The 25845-nt window shown below is 38.4% G+C and overlaps 2 protein-coding genes, 1 long non-coding RNA gene and 2 pseudogenes across 4 annotated transcripts; all 5 read right to left on the minus strand.

Annotated features, from left to right (window-relative positions):
- Positions 1-98: 98 nt before the first annotated feature.
- LOC127791091 (heat shock cognate 70 kDa protein 2-like) overlaps positions 99-25845 on the minus strand; it is a 28826-nt pseudogene continuing 3079 nt past the window's right edge.
- On the minus strand, positions 6063-9575 carry LOC127791099 (uncharacterized). The gene is made up of 3 exons (XR_008020859.1): positions 9329-9575; positions 6583-6678; positions 6063-6126 (listed from the first exon to the last, which is right to left on the minus strand). It is a non-coding gene; the product is annotated as an uncharacterized LOC127791099 (long non-coding RNA).
- Positions 11280-14226, minus strand: LOC127790069 (heat shock cognate 70 kDa protein 2-like; annotated as a pseudogene).
- LOC127791096 (uncharacterized) lies at positions 16440-17982 on the minus strand. 2 transcript variants are annotated; one of them, XR_008020857.1, is made up of 2 exons: positions 17119-17982; positions 16440-16817 (listed from the first exon to the last, which is right to left on the minus strand). XR_008020857.1 is itself a non-coding variant. In XM_052320868.1 (2 exons), the coding sequence occupies exons 1-2, from the start codon at positions 17552-17554 to the stop codon at positions 16672-16674; spliced, it is 489 nt and encodes a 162-aa protein (XP_052176828.1). In that variant the 5' UTR covers positions 17555-17969; the 3' UTR covers positions 16440-16671. The 2 variants fall into 2 exon arrangements, 1 of the variants encoding a protein (XP_052176828.1); XM_052320868.1 differs by having other exon boundaries at positions 17212-17969.
- On the minus strand, positions 23410-24873 carry LOC127791094 (heat shock cognate 70 kDa protein-like). The gene has a single exon (XM_052320866.1). The coding sequence runs from the start codon at positions 24744-24746 to the stop codon at positions 23616-23618; it is 1131 nt and encodes a 376-aa protein (XP_052176826.1). The 5' UTR covers positions 24747-24873; the 3' UTR covers positions 23410-23615.

Genomic DNA, 25845 nt, shown 5'->3' on the forward strand with positions numbered 1-25845 from the left:
ATGCATACTTCTTCAAGGCTTTCTTCGCTTCAACCATCTTTCTTAAGCTCTTGGTCTTCAAACTTGTACTGCTCTGCTTCCTGAACCATCCTCTCGACTTCCTCATCTTTTCCTCGAACTCATTTGCCTCAGCAAGCGGGTTGCCATCGAGCCACTGGATGATCTGCTCAATGGCATCTTCAATCTTCTCCTTGTCACCTGGAAAAAACCTTTCACCAATCTTCTCATCCTTTAGAGTATTCTCAAGTTATATGCATAGCGCTCCAAGGTGTTCTTCGCTTCAGCCATCTTCTCAAGCTCTTGGTCTTCAGACTTGTACTTCCCTGCTTTCTGAACCATTCTCTGGATTTCCTTCTTTGAGAGCCTTCCTTTGTCATTCGTGACGGTGATCCTATTCTTCTGCTCGGCGCTACTGCTCTGGACTTCTGCAGAGACATCAAGGATGCCATCGGCATCGATGTCAAAGGATACCGTGATCTGAGGAGCATAAGAAAGTAAAGAGAGCTCAAATTTGCCAAGCAAGTTATTGGCTCTGGCCCTCATTTCCTCCCCTTCGTAGACCCGAATCAAAAGAGATCGGTTGTCGTCGGACATAGGAAAGTCTAACACTTTCTTAGAGGGGATGATGGTGTTCCTGGGAATGAACACAGACATAGAACCACTAGCAGTCTCCATACCAAGGGACAAAGGGGTGACATCCAGTAGCAAGGGGTCCCAAACCTTCTCATTGCCATTGCCACTCAAAATAGCAGCATGAACAGAAGCACCGCGAGCAACAGCCTCATCGGTATTGATACTCTTGCAGAGCTCCTTGCCCCGAATAGGTCCTGCAAAAGCTCCTGGACCTTGGGAATCCTGGTGGATCCACCAACAGGCACAACATCGTGAACACTGCTCTTGTCCATCTTAGCATCTCTCAGGCACTTCTCAACTGCTACCATACACCGCCTGAAGAGATCCATGTTGAGCTCCTCAAATTTAGCTCGAGTAATTGCCGAGTAGAAATCGATACCCTCATAGAAGGAATCAATCTCAATGGTGGTCTTGACAGTGGATGAGAGAGTCTTCTTGGCCCTCTCACAGGAAGTCCTCAACCTCCTCAATGCTCGGGGGCTGTCGCTAATGTCCTTCTTGTGCTTCCTTTTGAACTCCTCAACAAAGTGCTCCACCATCCTATTGTCAAAATCTTCACCTCCAAGATGGGTATCTCCAGCAGTGGCTTTCACCTCGAAGATACCCTCTTCAATGGTCACCACAGAGACGTCAAATGTACCGCCTCCAAAATCGAAGATTAGGACGTTCTTCTCTCCAACAATAGTTGCCTTCTTGTCGAGACCATAAGCAATGGCAGCAGCTGTGGGTTCATTGATGATACGCATTACATTCAGGCCGGCAATAACACCAGCATCCTTAGTTGCCTGCCTTTGAGAATCATTGAAGTAGGCAGGGACAGTAACCACAGCATTCTTCACAGTCAAACCAAGGTAGGCCTCAGCAATGTCTCGCATCTTGATGAGTAACATGGAAGAGATCTCCTCAGCTGCAAATTGCTGCTTCTTACCCCTGTAATTGACAACAATCCTGGGTTTATCACCAGGTCCATCAATAACGTTGAAGGGCCACAGCTTCATATCACTCTGTACAGAGGGATCACCAAACCTCCTCCCGATCAACCTCTTTGCATCTGCAAAACGCTTATCATTTATTGATGTCAAAAAAAACAAACATAAAAAATCAGAAATTGACAAACAGACTCTTGTGACGTTAAATATTGGACCATATCAAACATAAAAATAAGAATAATAATAGCAATAAAGATGAATATTTCGAGAACTTTTCATATTCTCTCCAAAACCAGCTTGCTCATCCCTACAGCGAGCTAAGAAACAGAACCAACAATTAACTAACTTAATTCAACATAGCTAACGCAAAAGGTTAATACTATCGTCTGGTGCTTCTAGTACCACATACGAAGAAATCAAATTAACCCTAATGTACCAGTCTTTTCCATCAGCCATAAACACAGAAGTACTGTCTCAGTTCAGAGTGCGTTACCGAAGACGATGTTAGTGTGGTCCTTGGCGGCTTCGCCGATCAAGCGTCCGTAATCGGTGAAAGCGACACAAGACGGCGTCGTCCGGTTGCCTTGGTCGTTCGGGATGATCTCTACGTGGTTTTGCCGCCAAACTCCGACGCAACAGTGTGTCGTGCCGAGATCGATTCCGATCGCCGGTGGCCCTCTCTGTTTCCCGCCATCTCTTCTTTCTTCCTTTCGGTCGCAGTTGCTTGACTTGTAGTGTGACTTGTAGTGGCAGAGTCAACACCTCCAAGGGCAGGAAGAGAGCTTAATAATTGGTGGGGGCGGGGGGGGGGAATGATTCGACACCTCTATTGTACGTAGTTCCTTAGCATCGAAGTTCCGTTCGTACGACATTCAAAACCTTTACTGTGTTCTAATGCAAATTAATTGCTTGCTATTAAGAAAGTAACAAACGATTATAAATTCATTAAAATGACTGAGATCATAGTTCACTGTGATTGACTAAGTTTGGTCTTTATATTTAAAAAATTACTTTTTTGAATTACTGTTGATACTGGGATTTTGCTTTTTGATTTTTAACTTAATGAATCATTGTGGACAAAATAAACTATTATTTTACAGAAACATGCTAGCATTGAACAATAGTATCATCGGATTTTCTACTGTTTACTAAATTGTCACTGCTACAAATAGTACCATCCGATTATCTGAAATTAGGGGTGTTCAAAAAAATCGGTACATTGCAAAAATTGGCAAGATCGAATCAAACCAGACCAAACCGATCGATTTTTTTTTGGCAATCGAAAACGATTTAGATCATGTTCAAACCGCGCAGTTTAGACAATTGACAATTCCGTTTTAAATCGAGCCACCCAAGAAAATAATAAAAAAAATTATAAAAAATTTATTATTATAAAAATCTAATAATCGGCAACTCCTTCTATTTATTTTTTATACTATTTTATTTTTATTTTTTGCTCTTATTTATTTATCTTTAATTGTCTTTATTTACTAATATGTGTGTCTTTATTTACTATTTTTAAATATCATTTTTTGTGATTTTAAGTAGCATTACAAATCGTGTTAAACCGCAACAAATCAGACTTTTGATTGAAAAATCACACTAACAATTTAACGTGTTAAAAATGATTCAGACCAATCAATCCGTACCCCCCACACCCTCTACCTGAAACATTCTAGGTATCCAAGCATTGAAGAATTTACTGTCCAATCCTAGAGCACACCTCGACATGCGCAAACATACGAACACACTTCTGTTTGCTTACTTAATCAACTCGCTTGTTTCCACTTGCAGCTGCACTATCATCGGACATCAGCCATGGCACCACCCATGTCTATATCAGCAATTGCACCCTGCAGCAGCTTTGCAATGATCGAGTTACGGATGCCCTCAAGCTCCGTCATCTTGTCCTCAAACTCATCTGCCTCAGCAAGCTGGTTGCCATTCAGCCACTGGATGGTCTGCTGATCAATGGCACCTTCAATTTCCTTTACTACATTCCTCGTGTTATACGCATACTTCTCTAAGGCATTCTTCGCTTGGGTCTTCTTCTCTCTCAAACTCCATTTCCTCCCTTGAAAGCAGCCTCCCCATGTCGTTCATGGTGGTGATCTCATTAATGATCGAGTTGCAGATGCTCGTGATGAGTTCCCTCATTTTGCGCTCAAATTCATCCGCCTTAGCAAGCTGGCTGTCATCCAACCACTGGGTCATCTGCTCAATGGCATCTTCGATTTCCCTGGCTGTATTTCTCTTGTTATACGCACAGTTCTCTAATGTATTCTTTGTTTCAACCTTCTTCTCAAGCTCTTGGTCTTCCGACTTGTACTTCTCTGCTTCCCGAACCATGTTCTGGATTTTCGCCTTGGAGAGCCCTCCGGCCTGGCCTTTGGTGATGGTGATCGCATTCTCCTCCCCAGCTGCAGAGACATTAAGGATGCCATCAGCATCAACGTCAAAGCACACTGTGATACTAGGAACATCCCGTGGATCTCGTGAAGACCGTGGAATCCCAGAGAGTTGAAATTCCGCGAGTAAGTTATTGCCTCTCGCCCGCCGTTCCTCGCCTTCATAGACCTTGATCAACACGTCGGAGAAGGTAGCAAACTCTTGTCTGGTAACCAATACCTGTTGTTCGTGAAGAGAGACATCCCACTCTGTTAACAACTGCTTGTTGGAAAACGAGACATCCTGTTTGGGATAGAATACCTGTTCGTCTCTAAGCAATGTAGGAAATTTACTAAAACTGGTGCATTCAAGTATAATAATCCTGACATTATTTGGATCTCCTATCTTGATTTAAAGAGAAAAAATGAAGAACAAGAACAACATAAACATGCCTGTAAATCCATTGTTGTTGTGCTAATTGAACGGGTATTTCATCTTCCAATTTTAACACGTAATTTTCTCTTGAATTCTCTATTGATAGGGATGCTGGGAAAAGATTCACGTGCAAAAATGGGGACCATGACCCTTTTATTTGCAATTACCAATTTGATAACTGTTTTTCCAACAGTTAACAGAATTAATATTTTCAAATTAGTCTCTTCATTAATTTAGAAATACTAGTTTGGTCTCTACATATTAAATTCATGACAATTTATTACTCAATAATCCAAAATTACTGAAATAGATCATTTTTTTTTGTTAAACTTTAAGATAATATTGCCCATTTAAAATTACATTTGTGCCCCAATATGTTGAACTTTTTATTTCCAACAAGCAACATAACATATATAAGAAGACAATTCTTGCTCTATGTGCACTACAAGAAAAACGGGTTTTAACGACGGGAAAATCAGTCGTTGAAAGTTGATTTCCGGTCGTTAAAAAGTTGTAACGACGGGAATTTTCCTGTCGTCGGTCGTCGTTATTGCCTCCGAGGATAAAAGTCTTTAACGACGAGAATGATAAACCCGTCGTTAATTGTATTAACAACCGTATGATTCCCGTCGTTAAAAATAATTATTAACTACCAAATTATAACCCAATAACGACAATATTTCCCGTCGTTAATAATCTTAACAATTAGCGACCATATGATTCCTATCGTTAAAAATAAGTTTTAGTTATCAAAACACAAACCAATAACGACAATATTTCCTCTCGTTAATAATGTGAACAATTAGCGACGGTATGATTCCTATCGTTAAAAAAAAATATTTTTTTATTTTTTTATTTTTTATTTTTTTTAATAGTATGAAAACAATTGTTAGTCATGACAAAAACATCTTGTTTTGATATAAACCACCAAACTTATATATCATTATCCATATCAAATTAGAATAACACTCATAAAATTAAACATGTCATTCAAATAAAACCAAAGTAAACATTATCCATTAGGATTTACACATCAAAAGTAGTATATATATAAGTGTTAATTGCCAACAAATTACACCAAAAAATATGTTCAACTAAAAATAACACTTTGACAATTGTATATACTATTCAAAGATGTACACCAAAAAAGATATTTAACTAAAAATAACACTTTAACAATCATATATACTATTCAAAACTAATGTACAACAAAACACTATATATAGTCATAAAACTATTCATGTACTGCAAGACAACAGTTGCTTCCTTTAAAGTCTTGTTATCTCATTGACCTACAAAAAAAAAATATATGAAATTAGAGTCAAAGAAATGTTCATGTTTTTTTTATAAAATATTAGAAATAGAATTAACAAACCCCAAAACGTCTCCATCACAAACTACATAACATACAATCACTAAAATGTACCAAAACATAAAAACCCTTAAATATAGAGTAGATTGTGTTAGGATTTATGAAGAAGAATTTGAAACTTTTTTCAATTATAAGTGGATTACATCAATTATAAGTGGATTATATTATAAATACAAATATAATAAAGCAAACACCCTTCAAGTGTAGTATACCTGAAACTCAGGTGAGCTCAACCAATGCATGAAATCTCTCCATTGCTCTCTCTCAATGTCTACTGGACCCACTTGATTTCTCTTCTCATCAATGTGTACACGTCGTAGTATTTTGCGCCATTTAACCTTTTATTCACCCATAACTTACTTTTGGCATCTAACAAACCCACATACAACACACTATATAAAAATATAATTAACATCTAAGGCTCACTAGACGAGTCGTTACATATTAAATCTTATCACTCACAAGATACATATAGTATTAAGCATTAAAAATTTTAAAAAATAGGTGATCACCCACCACCCGGAGGGAGTGATTAAATCCTATCACTCACAGGATATATATAGTACTAAGCATTAATAATAAAAAATAATGGGTGATCACCCACCACCCGGAGGGAGTGATTAAATCCTATCACCCACAGGATACATATAATACTAAGCATTCAAAATTTAAAAAAATGGGTGATCACCCACCACCCGGAGGGAGTGATTAAATCCTATCACTCACAGGATACATATAATACTAAGCATTCAAAATTTAAAAAAATGGGTGATTACCCACCACCCGGAGGGAGTGATTAAATCCTATCACTCACAGGATACATACCTCGAACAATGTTGGTATCACAAATAATTATCAACTCCATTAACATATTGGTCAGAAAGTCTATCATCCAATTGCATCCAATTCTTATCCATCGTACTAGATATAACAAAAATTGATAGTATTAGAGATAGATTAAATTACCCAGCACAAGAATATGGAATAAAAACACTACCAGTATTCATGTACATATATATATATATATATATATCAACCAACCTAAAAGAAACAAAGCTCTTATATTAGTATTCTTTACATATATATTAATAATTCAAAAAGTTAAAACTTTTGGCAAATAGCAGTTGAAGCAAGTATATGTATAGAATTCAGCAAGCTAAGAGTAAGCAATTGTCCCTAACCTAAAATTAGCCCAAACCTATCAAGACAAGACAAGACCATATCAGACCAGACCTTGCATTAAGCTCTACAAAACATGGAAGCAATAAAGAATTGCAGAGTAGATACAACTTCTAAGCGTTACATGATGAGAGCGGAAGTCCTGGGTCCAATCTCTATATATAATTGAGCGAGGAATATGTCTAATAGAACTCCATTATTGTTAGTATAATAATATTTTTAATTGACAGAGAAATTGTCAGCTTAATTAAATGCAATGAAGTAAAATATTGGGATTGCATTATTGTTGACTATATATTAATTGAAACTTAAAAAAGGTAAAGAGAATTTAAAAGGCATAAACATAATTATATCTAAATTTCTTCCCTTAAGATGGAATAAAAATATGGGTATTGACAGGAGATAAGATGGAAACTGGAATTAATAAGATGGAAAATGCATTGACAAACTTTCGTCATCAATAGACCTAAAACTACAATGCTTAACTCCTAACCTTTTTATGTTATGTTTTGCAGTTGTCTGTAGCTTATTAAGAGAAGGAATGAAACAGATCATAAATAACTTAGATGCATCAGAATTTAAAGCAGCAACAATAATTTCCAGGGGGGCATGTGTGGTTTATGTGATCACATGGACATGGCCCTAGATAAGTGGCGATGGGAAACTCTAGGTGGCACCCAGTCATTGGCTCAAAGTGATGCAAAGATTCATAACAATAAACGAAGAAGAAGCCAAGCATGGGATTTCTAGAGATATGTGTATATATGGACTTGTATATGTGCAGTCATTGTCCGTATTGAAGTTTATTTGCCATATTGTAGCTGTGGATAGGGTCTATTGGCATCTTCCAAAGCTTGGTCCCCTTATACCATTTGGTGATGGAAATTGGTAAAAAAAAACACAAAGAGGTTTACAAACTCTAAACCCTGTTATTCTCATTCCAGCTTTATTCTCTATTTGATTTTAGCTCCTGTTTTGCTATTTTTGGCTCTTATACTTCCACACTATGTCAAGTTGGTATCAAAGTGAAAGAGAACTTAAGGCTGCATTAAAATTTTAAATTTTAAGCCATGGTTGAGCATGGTAGAGTACGTGGAAGAGGAAACCAAGCCCAACTTACAAAATTGGCTGAGATGATGTATGATTGAAGTTTTATCATGAATTATTAAAACTTTACAGCGACAGAAACTGTTGGAACCTGTATGGAGAATTTGGAATGTGATCATGATCCTTTGGACATACTGAAAGGTGGTCTGGAAGATGAACTAGGAATCAAGGAGATGAAAACTCCTTCTATTATGTTATACCTACTAATCGTGGCAGGAGGCAAATTGGAAGAGCAGTTGTCACATGCCCTTGAATTGAATGGGGGAGCATGCTGAAGATTATTTGGATTAGGAAATTAACTAGTATTTTGAATGGATGCCGATGGGTGAAAATATGAAAGTGCTTTTGTGAAACTTAGATGAAGAGACTTGCACTTCAACGGTGAAAGAGTTGAATGCATGACAGGGCAAGCCAAGACTTAGCCCTTGGGAGCACATGAAAGCAAGGAGTATACCTACACGAAAATTTTCACACTCAAATAGAATAGAATGACTGTTAAGGAGTATATCTTTGAGTTCAAAAACCTATTCAGTGAGTGGGGGTTGGTTTAAAAGAAAATAGTTAACAGAGTTCAAAATCCTTACGAAAAAAAAACTTGAAATGTGGTTTCTTGAACAAATTCACAATTTTTCTACAATTTAGTGTTTTTCATCTTCAAGATCAAGGGTTTGGCATTATCAAAGTTCATCAAAAATCGTCCCTACCAAATAACCAAAAAGGGCAAAATTTCCGTCTTAATTTAATTTATTTTCTTATAGCCATGGGTCAATTCTGTAAACTTAAAAAAATTCTAGAATCTTAACCACTGTATACGTCAATAGCAGGATACCATGTTCTACCTTTTCTATCATTTATACCTATCACATTAATGGATATACTTGTATTATATTCATCTATTAACAATATTTTTTTGACATATTAATATCAAACTAATGTCTAACAATATGAGTGGCTTCAATATCCAATGCACATTTCACCACAAGTAAACGCCGATGCATATAACAGGACCTAAGAATCACTTAAATACTCACACAGAATATATATACACACATATATCACCATATACTCTGTAATACATATACACACATATATTCCAAATATGTAACTCTGTAATACATACACACATATATATACATATACATATACTCACACAGAATACATATACACACACAGAATACATATACATACGCAGAATACATATATACACATAATACATATACACACAGAATATATATACACGCAGACTACATATACACACACAGAATATATATATATATACATATACCTTCTTTGAGGTGGATCTAGCAGCAGTGGACGCGGAGGCGAAGCCCGATCGAGCTGGAGGCGGCGGCAACCGGAGGCGGAGGCAGCGGCAGCAACCAAAGGCAGAGGCAACGGCGAATAGGTCGATTGCGGGAGTACTTCACAGATAGAGAGAGAGAGAGAGAGAGATAGGGGGTGAGTTAGGGTTAGATTTAGGGATTTGGCAATTTGGGGAAGGAGGAGGGGAGAGGGAGAGGGAGAGGGAGAGAGAGGGATACGGCGGGAGTAGCCCACGTTTTTGGTTTTTTTTTTTTAATATTTATTTGTTAAATAAAAAATAATAATTTATACAAATAATATTATTAATTATTTAATTAATAAAAATAAAATAATTTATGAAAATAATTATTAATTATTTAATTGATAAAAATAAAATAATTTATGATTATGATAACTAATAAAATAATAATCTAAAATATGGAATAATAATAATTTATGATTATGATAATTAGTAAAATAATAATTTGTACATTTACAAAAAAATATAATTATATTGAAATTATTTATATAAGTAATACTTAAATCTTAATAAATTTTTTTTTATTATTTCAAGGTTAGAATTAAAAATTTTAGTCAATAACGACGGGAAAATGGTATATTAACGACGACTTATTTTACCTGTCGTTAAAAGTTATTTTATAACGACGGGATTTATATTTAGTCGTTAATAGTACTACATTAACGACCAAAACTAATGTCGTCGCTAATTTTTTGTCGTTAATGCCTGTTTTTGTTGTAGTGGTGAAAAGGGACCAACTCTCGCTCTTTGGTAAAGTCCTCATCTTCGATAGACATGACCTCCTCCATTTCGTCGTCTTCCTCTCCAAGAAACTTAATATGCTCTCTGATGAGCTGATTCTCTTTATGCAACACTATCACCCATCTATTTGTAACGCACACTCGACGTACCAATACCCATGAATACATAAGAAGACCCCGCTTTTTGGGAAACAAAACCCGTTGTTCAGTTAACAAGGTCTGACTCTCTCTAAAAGAGACCCGCTTTCACATGATGATCATTTGTCTGGAAGGATGCAGGTTCCTTCAAGATAACAAGAATGATCACAAACAATAATTACTTTATCTCATATTCACATTTAAATAGAAACTATGCTAGAGTCAACTAGCTAGTCCAATTAATCAAGTTATAATACAATAGGCTAGAGACAGAATTAAATTAAGTGATGTTTCCTTAATTACCTGATTACAAGCAATCATGATCATAATAATGCCAGTGATGTAGAACCGTCCCTGAGGACGTTTTTTTACTCCTCCTGAGTTTCACTTGGACTTGTTGCGGCCATGATGATTTGAGACAGATGATTTGCGCTTTGCTTGTTGCTTGCCAGTCCCTGCATGCCACGCCACAACCTTAAATATTGTTGGCAGATCATTTATCATACTGAAAAGGCGTTTCCTGCATCATATAATCCAGCAAGGTTTCAATGAAAGTTGGACACAAAGCTAGCTTTTAGGAACGCCAGCTAACGTTAATCTACATTCAGTTCACACATGCAGTAAATTAAATGAAAGAGAATGTGGGTATGACATCAGAAGTATTGGTTAAATCTTGGATCATAAAAAATATTAATCTCAACTGGCGAAACACCGATTGATCCATCAAATCAAATTCTAGTAATCCAGACCAAACAGCAGAACAATATATACCGGCCGGGTGAATTTCGAGCACACTTTAACAATAATCCAACCAGCTAACCATTAGCCTGTAAAACTCATTTTAAATATAGATTACAGTAAATTAAAATAAAACAAATTTCAAAAGATGATTTGTAAATTGTGGTGCGTGTATGCGAGTCTATCCAGAGCTTACTCATAGAGTGACTTCAAGTTTTCGCCGATAGCCCAAAAAACAAAGGAAGAAAACCAAAGCAAATAACACTTAACAATGGCAAGTTAGGCAGGTAACTCTTAACAATGCCAAATTTTACTGTAGACGTTTGGCTTTGATCAAAAGGCAAGTTTGAGAAGTTCTGAGTGCAACTTCCAGTAAAATTCATAAAAGTAACATCAAAGTCATCAAAACATAAATCTAACAAGAAACCAAGCAACTAATCAACAAGCATCCTAATCAACATCCTCAATTTTACGACCAGCACCACTTCCACCTGCAGCTGGAGCATCATCATCCATGCCACCAACCATACCACCAGCTGCACCCTGGTACATCTTTGCAATGATCGGGTTGCAGATGCTCTCAAGTTCCTTCATCTTGTCCTCAAACTCATCTGCCTCAGCAAGCTGCTTGCAATCAAGCCACTGGATGGTCCGCTCAACGGCATCTTCAATTTTCTTCTTGTCAGCTGGAAGAATCTTTTCACCAATCTTCTCATCGATATTCTTCGCTTCAACCTTCTTCTTATGCTCTTCAACTTCAGACTTGTACTTCTCCTCTTCCTGAACCATCTTCTCAATTTCCTCCTTTGACAGCCTTCCCTAGTCGTTTGTGATGGTGATCTTATTCTTCTGCCCAGTGGTCTTATCTTCTGCAGAGACATTAAGGATGCCATTGGCATCAATGTCAAAGCGTACAGTGATTTGAGGAACACCCCTTGGAGCTGGTGGAATCCCGGAGAGCCCAAATTTGCCAAGCAAGTTATTGTATCTCGTCCTTGTTCTCTCACCTTCATAGACCTGAATCAACACGCCAGGTTGGTTGTCGGAGGTGGTAGAGAAAAAATGTTCTTTCTTGGTAGGGATGGTGGTGTTTCTGGGAATGAGCACAGTCATAACACCACCAGCAGTCTCCAAACCAAGGGAGAGAGGGGTGACATCCAGTAACAAGACGTCCTCCACCTTCTTATTGCCCTCACCACTCAAAATAGCAGCTTCAACGGCAGCACCATAAGCAACAGCCTCATCAGGGTTGATACTCTTGCAGAGCTCCTTACCATTGAAGAAGTCTTGCAAAAGCTGCTGGACCTTGGGGATCCTGGTAGAATCACCAAAAAGCACAACATCATGAACACTGCTCTTGTCCATCTTAGCATCTCTCAGACACTTATCAACTGGTTCCATGCACTTCCTAAAGAGATCCATGTTGAGCTCCTCAAATCTGGCACGTGTAATGGTGGAGTAGAAATCAATTCCCTCGTACAAGGAATCAATCTCAATGGCGGTTTGGGCAGTGTATGAGAGAGTCTTCTTGGCCCTCTCACAGGAAGTCCTTCTTCTGCTTGATCTTAAACTCTCGAACGAAGTGTTTCACCATCCTATTGACAAAATCTTCACCTCCAAGATTGGTGTCTCCGGCAGTGGCTTTCACCTCAAAGAGAGTACCCTCATTAATGGTCAGTAGAGAGGCATCGATTGTACCACCACCAAGATCAAAGATCAGGACATTCTTCCCTCCAACACTTGTTGCCTTCTTCTCAAGACCACAAGCAATGGCAGCAGCACTGGGTTCGTTGATAATACGCATCACATTCAGGCCAGCAATAACACCAGCATCCCTAGTTGCCTGCCTTTGAGAATTGTTGAAATATGCAGGCACGGTGACCACAGCATTCTTCACAGTGGAACCAAGATAGGCCTCAGCAATCTCACGCATCTTGACGAGTACCATGGAGGTTATCTCCTCAGCTTCAAACTGCTTCTCCTCACCCTTGTAGTTGACAACAATCACAGGCCTATCGTTGGGCCCAGAAATGACCTTAAAGGCCCACCACTTGATATCTCTTTGGACAGAGGGATCACTGAACCTCCTACCGATCAACCTCTTTTCATCTGCAAAACACTCGCTATTTATTGATGTCAAGCAATGGTGATCCGATCGGACATACGATCTACAATTAGGATTAATTAGAGCGTACTAAAATACATGGATGTATAAGTTTTTCAAGTTAGACAAAGATGTATAAGTTTTTCAGAGTGCGTTACCGTAGACGGTGTTGCTGGGGTTCCTGATGACCTGGCTTTTGGCGGTGGCGCTGATCAAACGTTCGGCCTGGGTGAATGCGACACAAGACTGCGTCGTCCGGTTGCCTTGCTCGTTCGGGATTATCTCTACGTGGTCACGCTGCCAAACTCCGACGCACGAGTAGGTTGTTCCAAGATCGATTCCAATGGCCGGTCCCTCTCCCTTTCCGGCAAATATTGGTTCCTTCCTCTTGGCCGAGGCCGCCGGTTCCTTCCCCTTGCCGCCACATCTTTATTCTTCCTCTCGGTCGAGGTTGACGGTTCCTCTGATTCGTTTCCGCCCATCTCTCCTCCTTCTGCGTCTCTTGGTCGAGGCTCCTTCTGTCTGCGTCTCTCGGTCGGTAAGTAATTTATTTGCATTATTATAACACAGTAAAGGAAGCGACTTCGATGCTAAGGAACTACGTACAGCCATGCTAAGGAACTACGTACAAGGATAATGCTACACGGCCAATTTGGCCGACAATGCGGTTGACAATGATGCTCTAATGGCAAATTTACCCTCTACTTTAATTACAAATTTACCCTCAAATCAGCTAAAAAAATTGAAATCCTGCGCAAGGCCTTCTTCTTCATCACCTTCTCTCTCTCTCTCTCTCTACCTGCCCAACGTCTGCTTCTTCCTCACCCACTATCTCTCTCTCTCTCTGGCGTCATTCTGTACACTGGCGGCGACTTCAAGAGGTCTGGCGAGCTCGGCAAGATGTTCGACATCTCTATCGCCGACCCCACCCAACATACGCTCAAGCCCTCACGCCCTGTCACCTCCTTTTCTTAGCACAACAGCGGAGCCATCAAATCTAGCTCCAACTCCGCGCGAGTGCGTGACTGGCGACTGCGTCTCCTCCACCTCCGACCGTCCGGCGTCCCTTGGATCTCGTCTCCTTCGTCTTTGTCGTCTTCATCATCGTCACTTACCTTCATGGCTAGAGTTAGTTTCTAGGTTGGTTCTGTTTCACCGCCCGCTAATGGTGGTGCCAGGTAGTTTTGTTGTGCCCCTTTTCCTTTATCTTTGATCTTTCTTAGGTACTAATGGCCTTGTGGTTTGCTGCATTGGTTGCTTGCATTTGATCTTCCTTATGCCCGCTAATGGTGGTTTTCTTATGCGGCGTTTCATCTTTCTCGCATTGTTCTTTGATGGGGAAATTCTTAAGATTACATGGCTCCTCGTTCTCGATCATATTTCAAATGGGTTTGACAAATTAACATACTTACAGCTTTTAACTATTTGATTCTGGACCTCATATGCTGATTAATTTTACATCCGATTTCAGTTTGCTATCTTTTCCCTATTTGTTTTTGGGTTTATATTGAATTTCCAACTGTTCTATGCGTAGTTGTTTTATGTATTTTTACTTGCTCAAAGGAAGGCTGCTGGCCGGAGAGAACATACCCAATTTGTGAAAGTTGTTGATTGATATAGTTTTGACTCATTTCACACTGATACAGTTTCTTGCATGATTAGTATCTGTGTGTGAGTTTACATTCTTAGATGTGCAGATCCATTCGGTATTGATTTGCTTGAATAAAAAATTGAACTTGTAGATTAATTTTTCATCAATTACATATTTACATTGCTGGAAAAACAACAACTGTGGCTGTTGCCATGGTCAGATGTACAAAGCTTTTTGCTGTTTGAGTGTCCTGTTCATGACTATTTGTGCCATGCTTATTCAATTGAACATCAATTTCTATAAGTTTCTTTTCTTCTTGTTGATTTATATATCTGTATCTGTCTTTGTTTTTCAACTGCATGAATTTTTTCCCTGTAGCTATGTGCAAAGCCCTGTTTACTTAATTCTCTATTGTATATATTGCATTTTGAGGAATCTAATTTCACAAATAAAATGCACATTTTGTTTTTTTTTTCTCTTAATTCTTTTTTTTTAGTCTCTGTTCTATCTGATATTTTGCGTTGGAATATCGGAATGCAAGCCATAACTTTTATATTTTCTTCTTTTTTTAAAGAAAAAAGAAATACAAGCAGCTTAAAGAAATTAGTGTCGAATAGACCCCAAGAGTGACCTTACAAGAAGCATGTCATATATCTGATAATTGAGTTCATTTTTGTAATTAGGTTTGGTATGAATATTCATATGTGCACTGATGAACAAACAACCAATTCTTTCTTGTCATTTGTGAGGGATGGATGGGGGTTGGGGACAAGGGATGACTTAGCTTGATAGTGTTGCAAATTCAGAATATTTTATGTACTTGTATTTACGTGTAATAGAAATGTTTGCTTTGCAGGTTATACACTCAGCCAGAGCAAATGCAATCCACAATCATGGATTTGATCTGGATCGCGGCATATCAGGTGATATAGCAGTCTGATCAAGTATTTGTATTAAAAGGCAAAAACCTTGTGCATCAAGTAGAGGCTATTGTGACTTAAAGAGATTTGAGTAGAAATTGATACTGAAATCATTTTCAATTTAGATGTATTTAATTAAGAGAATAGTTTTAGATTTGATACAAGTTATACACCATGTTTTTTATTGTATTAGTTTAACTAACCAGTTAGAATGATTAATCAACTTGCCCAGAATAATTTTCCAAACAAGAAAATCATATTGATTGTTTTTGTAGATTGTTTCAGGCTATTAACTAATTTTGATGGTTGTCTTAGTTAGTGTTAAAATACGAACATAATTTTTGATAATTTGGATAATATAAGTCAATAGATGTGTCAATTGAGAAACATCTTTAAAATTTCATGTGTTGTAGAAGAATGCAATGCAATGCTTGGAGGCTCCTTGACTAGGGCCTTGGTATTTGCTGCCGACAACAATAAGGGAGACAAGATTTCAGACTAACTCTATAATGTTTTAAACAGAATGTCTAAAAGAAAAAAAATGGTCTAATTTTCAACAGAGGGAACATATGGAGTTAAGTGATATATGAACAAGAAATTTTCAACAAACGCTCTCATTTAATCACTGAAATTTCCACGTTCATGTATTGAATTTACCTCCACTCAATTCCAAAGATAAATTGAAAGTTCACCAAATATTTTCATTTGTGATCAGACTTTTCACACCGCAAAATGAATTGCATTTGTCAATACGTGCAAATATAAATCTGTCATTCAAAATGAAATCTCTGTTTTGGTAAGTATAAAATTGCAAAACCTCATGTAGAGTAGTGACCTTAAATTCAACATCTCGGAAAGCCCTGCTAATGAGTAAAAGCAGGATCAAATTGGCGTCGGTTACAGCAACAGTTTGCAGCTATGATTTTTGCAGAACACAAAACTGATAGCAGTAACTATGATATCCTCCCATGTTCATTGTCTTCGAATTTAAACATAAAATAGAAGCATTGTCAAGAGAACAATTGAAACCCAGAAATTTCTTAAACATAATACAATCACAGCATTTTCTGCCATTTCTTTATACAGCTTAGTTGCTTTAGTTTCAACCCTTGCTCTAACTTCATCACTAACCAAAGCTGTTCAGCACGACTTAGAACCCCAATCCTGCCAAATGGCTCTCCCTGATCACCCATTCCATCACCTGTAAAAGGTTGTAGGTAGATAGTAAACCTCAGTCTCAATCAAATGCTTGTTCTTGTTTCTTCACCCTACTGACGTGCACTTATTAGTTATTAGAATGCTATTTCATGCTCAAATTATGCTTACTAAAATAACTGTGAACGTACATCTAAACATAATCTAATATAAGGATCATACATAACGGATTGGCCGTGGCAATGAAATTAGTCGATGCATTTCGGTACATTATAGCCTACGGTATTAATTCAACAGAGCAGTCAAAAAAAAATTGGATAGATAAGTTCAACATTCCCTGCATTTACCTAATTGTGCAATTGGCATAATTCTTTTCGGCACATTTACAAACAGGTGGTGAACTTTGTGTAGCTATGGAAGGGAAGAGAAAATCCTTTCACCTCGAGTGCGCATTTGTTCAGTCGAAGCTTGCGTAAACGGTTGATGGCGTGAAAGATATTGCCTGTGTGGACGGGAAAGCCGTCGCCCATCCAGCTTTGGAATGCCGCCCCAACAGGCTCTCCCTTCGGGAGCCTCTGTATCCTCCAACACAAGCTTTTGGTCTCTTCTTCTCTCTCGTGACTGGACGCCCGTTCTCAAACGACTGATAAGGCATCGGGTTATAGGAGGAGGATAAACGCAAATGAATTGGGTTGGGAGAAGAAGAGAGGTCAAGTGTTGGACATTTTGGGCCAAAAAAGCTCCTACGAACACAGAAGGGCAACTGCTTTCATGCTTGACCATTGCCAAACTCAATCATAAGACCGTCGTCTTCACAAAGCAGATCAATCAGCAATGTGTTCCAGTAAGAGGAGGATTGGATCGCCTCAGCCTCGAGAGAGAGAATGAGAGACCGAGGCCGGGAGGTGGAGGGGACGTTGCCAGAGTGCTGGAGGGGACGTCGGAGGACCGCCGCTGCTGCAGGAGGGGACGCCGAAAATCTTAGAAATCGAGGAGGCATCGGATTTCCGGGCAGGTGGGTGGGTTCTTGCTGCAGTGGTGGCGGGTGAGGTGAAGGAAGAAGCTCAAATTTTTGGAGAGAGAGATAGAGAAGGGGGGGGATTGGGAGAGGAAGAAGCTCAAGAAGACGCTGTGGAGAGAAAAAGAATGTGAGGAAGAAGTTCTGATTTGGGGGGAGGGGAATACCTGGGTCCCTCAATTTGGGCGGGGATTCAAAATATTTGGGCAGAGAATTGACCTTCAATTTCTCACGATAATTTGATTAAAATCTCGCGACTATATCATATTGTCAATCGCATTGTCGGCCAAATTGGCCATGTAGCATTAACAATTGAGGTGTCCAATCCCACTAGGATTAAGAAAGGTTTAGACAAAGCTTTACCTAAATGTTTCAATTTATTTTTGATTTAATTTTTTATTTTTTCTCTTTTCTCTTTTCTCTTTTTGAAGCCCGCCCGCCCATTTTCGCTCCCTCACTCTCCCTCTTTCAACATCTCTCCCACTCTCTCGCCCATTTATCAAAAACTTTTTATACTTATGTATTTTTTATTGGGTTAATTACATCAATAATAACCTAATTTTACATTCTATTACTATTTGGTCACTGAACTTTGAAATGTTACCTGTTAGTCATTAATATTTCAAAACGGTTATTGTTTAGTCACTGAACTTTGAAATGTTACCTGTTAGTCATTAATATTTCAAAACGGTTATTGTTTAGTCACTGAACTTTGAAATGTTACCTGTTAGTCACTGATATTTCAAAATTGTTACTGTTTAGTTACTGAACTTTAAAATATTATCTATTAATCACTGATATTTCAAAACTGTTATACTGAACTTTAAAATATTATCTATTAGTCACTAATATTTCAAAACTGTTCCTCATTCGTCACTTGTGAACTTAAAGTTCAGCGACTATTGAATGGCGGGTGAAAAATGATTTTGAAATATCAATGACTAGCAGATAATATTTTAAAATTCAGTGACTAAATAGTAACAGTTTTGAAATATTAGTAACTAATAGATAACATTCTAAAGTTCAGTGACCAAATAGTAACAATTTTGAAATAGTGACTAACAGGTAACATTTCAAAGTTCAGTAAGTAAGCAGTAACCATTTTGAAACATCAATGACTAATAGGTAACATTTCAAAGTTCAGTGACCAAATAGTAATAGAATGCAAAGTTGAGTTATTATTAGTGTAATTAAACCCATTTTTTATTGCTTAACATTTTATATAAAAAAAAATTATGATACAGCACATTAAAGTATATTCTAGCCCATTTTTCATAAAAAAATTATAACTATGGGAGATGGAAATTTTCCATCTTTTTCCAATCAAGCGTTTTTCAATTCCATCCTAACGCTTGATTGGAAAAAGATAGAAAATGATGGAAATTCCCACCTCCCTTAGTTGTAATTTTTTATGAAAAATAGGTTAAAACATGTTTCAATATATTATACCATAAAAATTTTCAATAAAAAATATTAAGCAATCAAATATGTAAGTATATAAAAATTTCTATTAATGTGACATTTTCTATGAAAAATAGTTATAATCAAACACACCCTAAGGTCAAAACCAACTTACTTGAACATAGAACGTTTTGAAGATGACAACCTTACTTTGTCTGATATTCATATGAAAATGGAAATTATGCTAAGAGTGTGTTTGATAGCATTTAGTTGGAAATAAAAGTATTTTTCAACTTGCATAGAAAACAAAAACCATCTTCCCCTAGATGAAATTTTTCATGAAAAAGAGGCAAAAACATGTTTTAATTATTGTACCATGAAATACAATTCTATAGAAAATATAGTATGTCAAATACCAAATATGAAATTCAATTCATTGGATGTGACATTTTTCATATATTTTTCATGCTATCAAATACACTTTAAAATCAAGTAGTCTAATAAATCAAGTTATAATATAATAGGCTAAAGACAAAATTAAATTAAGTGATGTTTCCTTAATTACCTGAATACAAACAATCATGATCATAACGTTCTTACAAAGCATTTTGCAAAAGCTGGGGGAAGAGAGAGAGGGAGCTTTTGCAAAACTCTGCTTATATATAAGCTACGTTAATCGATAAATTTATCATTTTACTCTTTATTTTTGTTAATTTTTAACAATACCCTTTTTCTTCAACATCTGTCTCTCGTCACTTATAGCCCCAAATTTTTTGGTTGCCATAGTCAACCATCACCGTCCCCTCACAAGCCACTTCCCGTCGGCCATTGGCCCCCACCGGCCACTGCTCCCATCACCTCCATTTGCTAACGTGTATGTATGTGTATATATATATATATAATACATATAATAATATTATATTAATATATTTTTAATAATTATGCATAATTTATTAATATCTAATAATAAAATTTTATATAATTAAACATCATGTCTTATTTTAGTCTTTTATCAAGTTTTGATAACTTATCAGCTTTTTAAAACCAAACACATAACTATTAATTGATAATTTAAAAGTATATTTATCTAAATATATTATCAGTTTAAATAGTACCTAACTTTTAATTTAAAAGTTAAACATAATTGTGTTATTATTTTATAATTTTAATTTATACTTTCTTGGTGAATAAGAAAAGTAATAATTTTATCTTTTATTTTCATTGATGAGATTTTTAAAAAATAAAAATTGGGAAAATCCATCCTATATTTTTGAAAATTCTAGGTCAGTGTGAAGAATTATTGATTTGACCCAAATGTATAATAAATATAGAATTTTTATGCCTAATTCAAAGCTTAGGGATGATATTTTTATTTTGTCCTTTTCCTATAAATAGTTTTTAATATCTTTCCATATTTGAGTGTAGAGTTGTGAGCATGTCAGTAGAGATGGCAAAATGGGCCCGGCCCGACGGGCTGGCCCGTTGGGGCCCGGCCCGGGACCGGGCTAAGGCCAGCAGTTTGCTGGCCTATTTAAGGCCGGGCTGATTTGGCCCAGCCCGGCGGGCCAAATGGTGGCGGGCCGAGCTGGCCCGCTTGGCCCGCCGGCCCGTTAATCGCCTGCGGCCCACAAAACCCCCCCCACCCTCAGCCTCGCCTCTCTCTCGCCCTCGCCCTAACCCTAACCCTAACCCTCGCCCTCGCCCTCGCCCTCGCCCTCGCCCTCGCCCTCGCCCTCGCCCTCGCCCTCACCCTCGTCTCGCCCTCTGTCATTCTCGCCCTCGCCCTCGCCCTCTCCCTCGCCCACCCTCTGTCTCGCTCTCGCCCTCGCCCTAGCCATCGCCCTCGCCCTCGCCTGCGCCCCTATCTCGCCCTAGCCCTCGCTCGCCCTCGCCCTCGCCCTCGCCCTCGCCCGCGCTCACCCTCTGTCTCGCCCTCGCCCGCGCTCGCCCTAGCCCTCGCTCTCCCCCTCGCTCTCGCTCTCGCTCTCGCCCGCGCCCCTCTCCTGCGCTCGCCCTCGCCCGTGCCCGCGCCCGAGCCCTTGGCCCGCGCCTCTTGCTCTCGCCCTCGTTCTCGTTCTCGTTCTCGCCCGCGCCCTTTATGATATCAAAAAAAAAAAAAAAATTCGGCGGGCCCGTGGCGGGCCGGGCTAGGGCCAGCAATTTGCTGGCCCGTTTTTAAGCGGGCCGATTTGGCCCAGCCCGTATGACCCGCGGGCCACTTGGTGGCGGGTCAGGCCGGCCCGGCCCGGCCCGTTTGCCATTTCTACATGTCAGTAGTGAGATTTGTAAGAATAGACCTATATATGTAATAAATTTTGTCACGGCTCTGCCAATAAATTTAATCAATTTATTGAATCATATTATTTTAATGTATCTCTAATTTTAATCTTGTTTAGATGTGACATAATTTAATTAAAATTTTCCTGTTTATTAACATTAATTAATGTTATTTGAAAATTTCATTATCCATTTTCGATTCTCCAAAAAATGTTTTTTATCATTTCTGTAATTTTAAAAATATTTTAGTGTCATTTTGTAATATTAAAAAAATATCATAAATATATTTTTGTCCACAAATGGTTAGAAAGGAAAAACATTCCATCTCTATTTCAATTTTTTTTTTTTGAAATTTATTTAAATGTATTGTAGAATTTATGTTTAATTTTAGATTGAATAATTATTTTTTATAATAAAAATTATATTTGCTAAAAGATTACTATATTTTTTTTATTTACACATTTCTTTCACACTTTAACTTTCTATTTTTTTTTTAAAATATCATTTTTTCATTTTATTTCCCATCGTATGCATTCCCATTTTCGTGCAATGTAACGGTGGACTAAATAAAAAGGACAATGCTATTTTGACATTTGTGGTACACTTATTATTAATATTTAATACTACGAATTATATTAATATAAAGAACTTTTAGCATAAAAAATCAAATATTTTCACGTTTTTGTGACTTTATTCAAAATTTTTAATTTTTATAATAAATACTCGATTTGAGAAATTTGATGCAATTTTATCCTACAGTCAAAATTAATCAGAGAGACATGTAGCTTTGGTCAGGTGACATGCCACTTGACAATTTAAGTGGACCTCATGTTCATTGTTGTTGAAAAAAATAAAAAATAAAAATCAAATTAATTGGGTTAAAACCCATATTCTTTCCCTCCATCGATTTACCTTAACTCTACGCAGTTGCCGCCTTTTTCCAACACTGTCGGCCGGCCCCTTCTCCTACATCCTTCATCATCATGGTCGGAACCTTGTATCTTTCCCGTAGCCGATTTCACATCGATCTTCTTCCCCGTGATCGATGATTGATCAATCCAACTATATAGTGACCCTCGATGACAGTGGCCGACTCCTTGTGGGTTGTGGCTCATCATCGTGAGTACGCCATGGCTGTGATCATGGCGAGCAAGGGTGGATTTAGTAGTGAGTTGCCTCAGGCTTCAGCCCAAGGCAGCCCGCAATAAAATTTATATTTGTAATATAATTTTTTTGATTTTTTAATAATAACTCATCCTAAATTTAGTTCAGCACACTCCCAATTTTCTTAACCCAGCTAGCCTATCTGCCTGGATCCGTCCCTTATGGCAAGGAGTTGTCGTGACCACCTTTGCCTTGGCAATTCACCATGGCCATGCCCAGAGTCAATGTCTGCCATGGCCAACAATCCACATCTCGCCTTGAGCGTTAGCTTGCCATAGTTGTCTTCTCATTGCCGATGGTGTTCATCATCACCATGGCTTTTGATCTCTTTCCACCTTTGCGGCCTTGGCCCTTTGTCTTCTCAATTAGTAGACCTCTTTTGTTTTGATTTAAATTTTTTTTCAACAATTAATATGGCCCAATTCAAATTGTCAGGTAACATGTCAGCTAGACAAAGTCACATGCTGCACTCAATTTATCAAATTTGGTCTTTATTATCAAAATTAAAAATTTTGAATAAAATCATAAAAACACAAATATTTAATTTTTTTCATGCTAAAAGGCTATAAGATATTAGTACAGAATATTAATAAAAATCTCAAACTTAACAGTTTTAAAATAACCATCATGCAATTATTGGTTTTAATTTGACTAACTTAGCTCCGCTCACTTAGCATTTCATGATGATGATATCTACTACTTTTATATGCCAAACATAGCATAGCTCCTATTAGCCTCCAATCCTACAAGCCCATAGGCTAGAAACAGTTGATTGATATCTCCTATAATTTGCTCAAAGCACATCAATAAAATAGTAATTATGATGAGTTCTCATCGATATAAATCAAAAAGAAAAAATAAAACACAAGCAGATTAATATTTAACAACGCTTAATCATACTGTGCTATTAGGATAGCTAACCATCCATGGTAAATCTTAATCATACAAGAAACGAAGCAACTGAGATTACCACCATCTTAATCATCAATGGTTCATCTTTGAGATGAACAGGTTGCAGATGCCCTCGAGTTCCTTCATCTTGCCCTCAAATTCTTCGGCCTTAGCAAGCTGGCTGCCATCCAGCCACTGGATGGTCTGCTCAGCGGCATATTCAATTTCCCTAACTGCATTCCTCGTATTATATGCATACTTCTTCAAGGCGTTCTTCGCTTCAACCATCTTCTCAAGCTCTTGGTCTTCAAACTTGTACTGCTCTGCTTCCTGAACCATCCTCTCGAGTTCCTTCATCTTGTCCTCAAACTCATATGCCGTAGCAAGCTGGTTGCCATCGACCCACTGGATGGTCAGCTCAATGGCATCTTCCATTTTCTCCTTGTAAGCTGGAAGAATCTTTTTACCAATCTTCACATCCTTCAGAGTATTCCTCGCGTTATATGCATAGGTCTCCAAGGCGTTCTTCGCTTCAGCCATCTTCGCAAGCTCTTGGGCTTCAGACTTGTAACTTTCTGCTTTCTGAACCATCCTCCGGATTTGCTTCTCCGAGAGCCTTCCCTTGTCATTCTTGACGGTGATTGTATTCATCTGAATGGTCGTACCGGTCGGTCCGGTCTTGACTTCTGCAGAGACATTAAGGATGCCATCGGCATCGATATCAAAGGATACTGTGGTCTGAGGAGCATAAGAAAGTCCAGAGAGCTCAAATTTGCCTAGCAAGTTATTGGCTCCGGCCCTCATTTCCTCCCCTTCGTAGACCCGAATCAAAAGAGATCGCTTGTCATCGGACATAGGAAAGTCCAACACTTTCTTTGCGGGGATGACGGTGTTCCTGGGAATGAAAACAGACACAAAACCACTAAGAGTCTCCATACCAACGGACAGGGGGGTGACATCCAGTACCAAGGGGTCCCAAACCTTCTTATTGCCCTTGGCGCTCAAAATAGCAGCATGAACAGAAGCACCGCGAGAAACAGCCTCATCGGTATTCATACTCTTGCAAAGCTCCTTGCCATTGAACAGGTCCTGCAAAAGCTCCTGGACCTTGGGAATCCTGGTGGATCCACCAACAAGCACAACATCATGCACACTGCTCATGTCCATCTTAGCATCTCTCAGACACTTATCAACTGCTGACATACAGCGCCGGAAGAGATCCATGTTGAGCTTCTCAAATTTAGCTCGGGTAATTGTCGAGTAGAAATCGATACCCTCATAGAAGGAATCAATCTCAATGGTGGTCTTGACAGTGGATGAGAGCGCCTCCTTGGCCCTCTCACAGGAAGTCTTGAGCCTCCTCAATGCCCTGGGGCTGTCACTAATGTCCTTCTTGTGCTTCCTTTTGAACTCCTCAACAAAGTGCTCCACCTTCCTATTGTCAAAATCTTCACCTCCAAGATGGGTATCTCCAGCAGTTGCTTTCATCTCGAAGATACCCTCTTCAATGGTCACCACAGAGACGTCAAATGTACCGCCTCCAAGATCGAAGATTAGGACGTTCTTCTCTCCAACAATAGTTGCCTTCTTGTCGAGACCATAAGCAATGGCAGCAGCTGTGGGTTCATTGATGATACGCATTACATTCAGGCCGGCAATAACACCAGCATCCTTAGTGGCCTGCCTTTGAGAATCATTGAAGTAGGCAGGGACAGTAACCACAGCATTCTTCACGGTGGAACCAAGATAGGCCTCAGCAATCTCACGCATCTTGATGAGTAACATGGAAGAGATCTCCTCAGCTGTAAACTGCTGCTTCTTACCCCTGTAATTGACAACAATCATAGGTTTATCACCAGGTCCACCAATAACCTTGAAGGGCCACAACTTCATATCACTCTGTACAGAGGGATCACCAAACCTCCTCCCGATCAACCTCTTTGCATCTGCAAAACACTTAATCATTTATTGATGTAAAAAAAACAACATTAAAAATCAGAAATAGAGATCCTTTTTTTTTTTTTTTTTGCTATAACACTTGCATAACAGACATGATGCTAAATATTGACAAACAGAATCTTGTGATATTAAATATTGGACCATACCAAACATAAAAATAAGAATAATAATAGCCATAAAGTGAATTCTCTTGTGATATCAGATGAAACAAAATCATGGGAATACAAAAATGAGCCTGCTCAAACAGACAGACAAATCCTAACTGCTTGCTCATTCTGGCATCAACTCATTCAGACCAACAACTTTCAATTGTCTCAACCAAAAATTGTTTTCCTAGACGGATTAGACCTTTGCATGAGGTTTA

Source organism: Diospyros lotus, chromosome 14 (genome assembly GCF_014633365.1).
Source record: "Diospyros lotus cultivar Yz01 chromosome 14, ASM1463336v1, whole genome shotgun sequence".
Classification (NCBI taxonomy): domain Eukaryota; kingdom Viridiplantae; phylum Streptophyta; class Magnoliopsida; order Ericales; family Ebenaceae; genus Diospyros; species Diospyros lotus.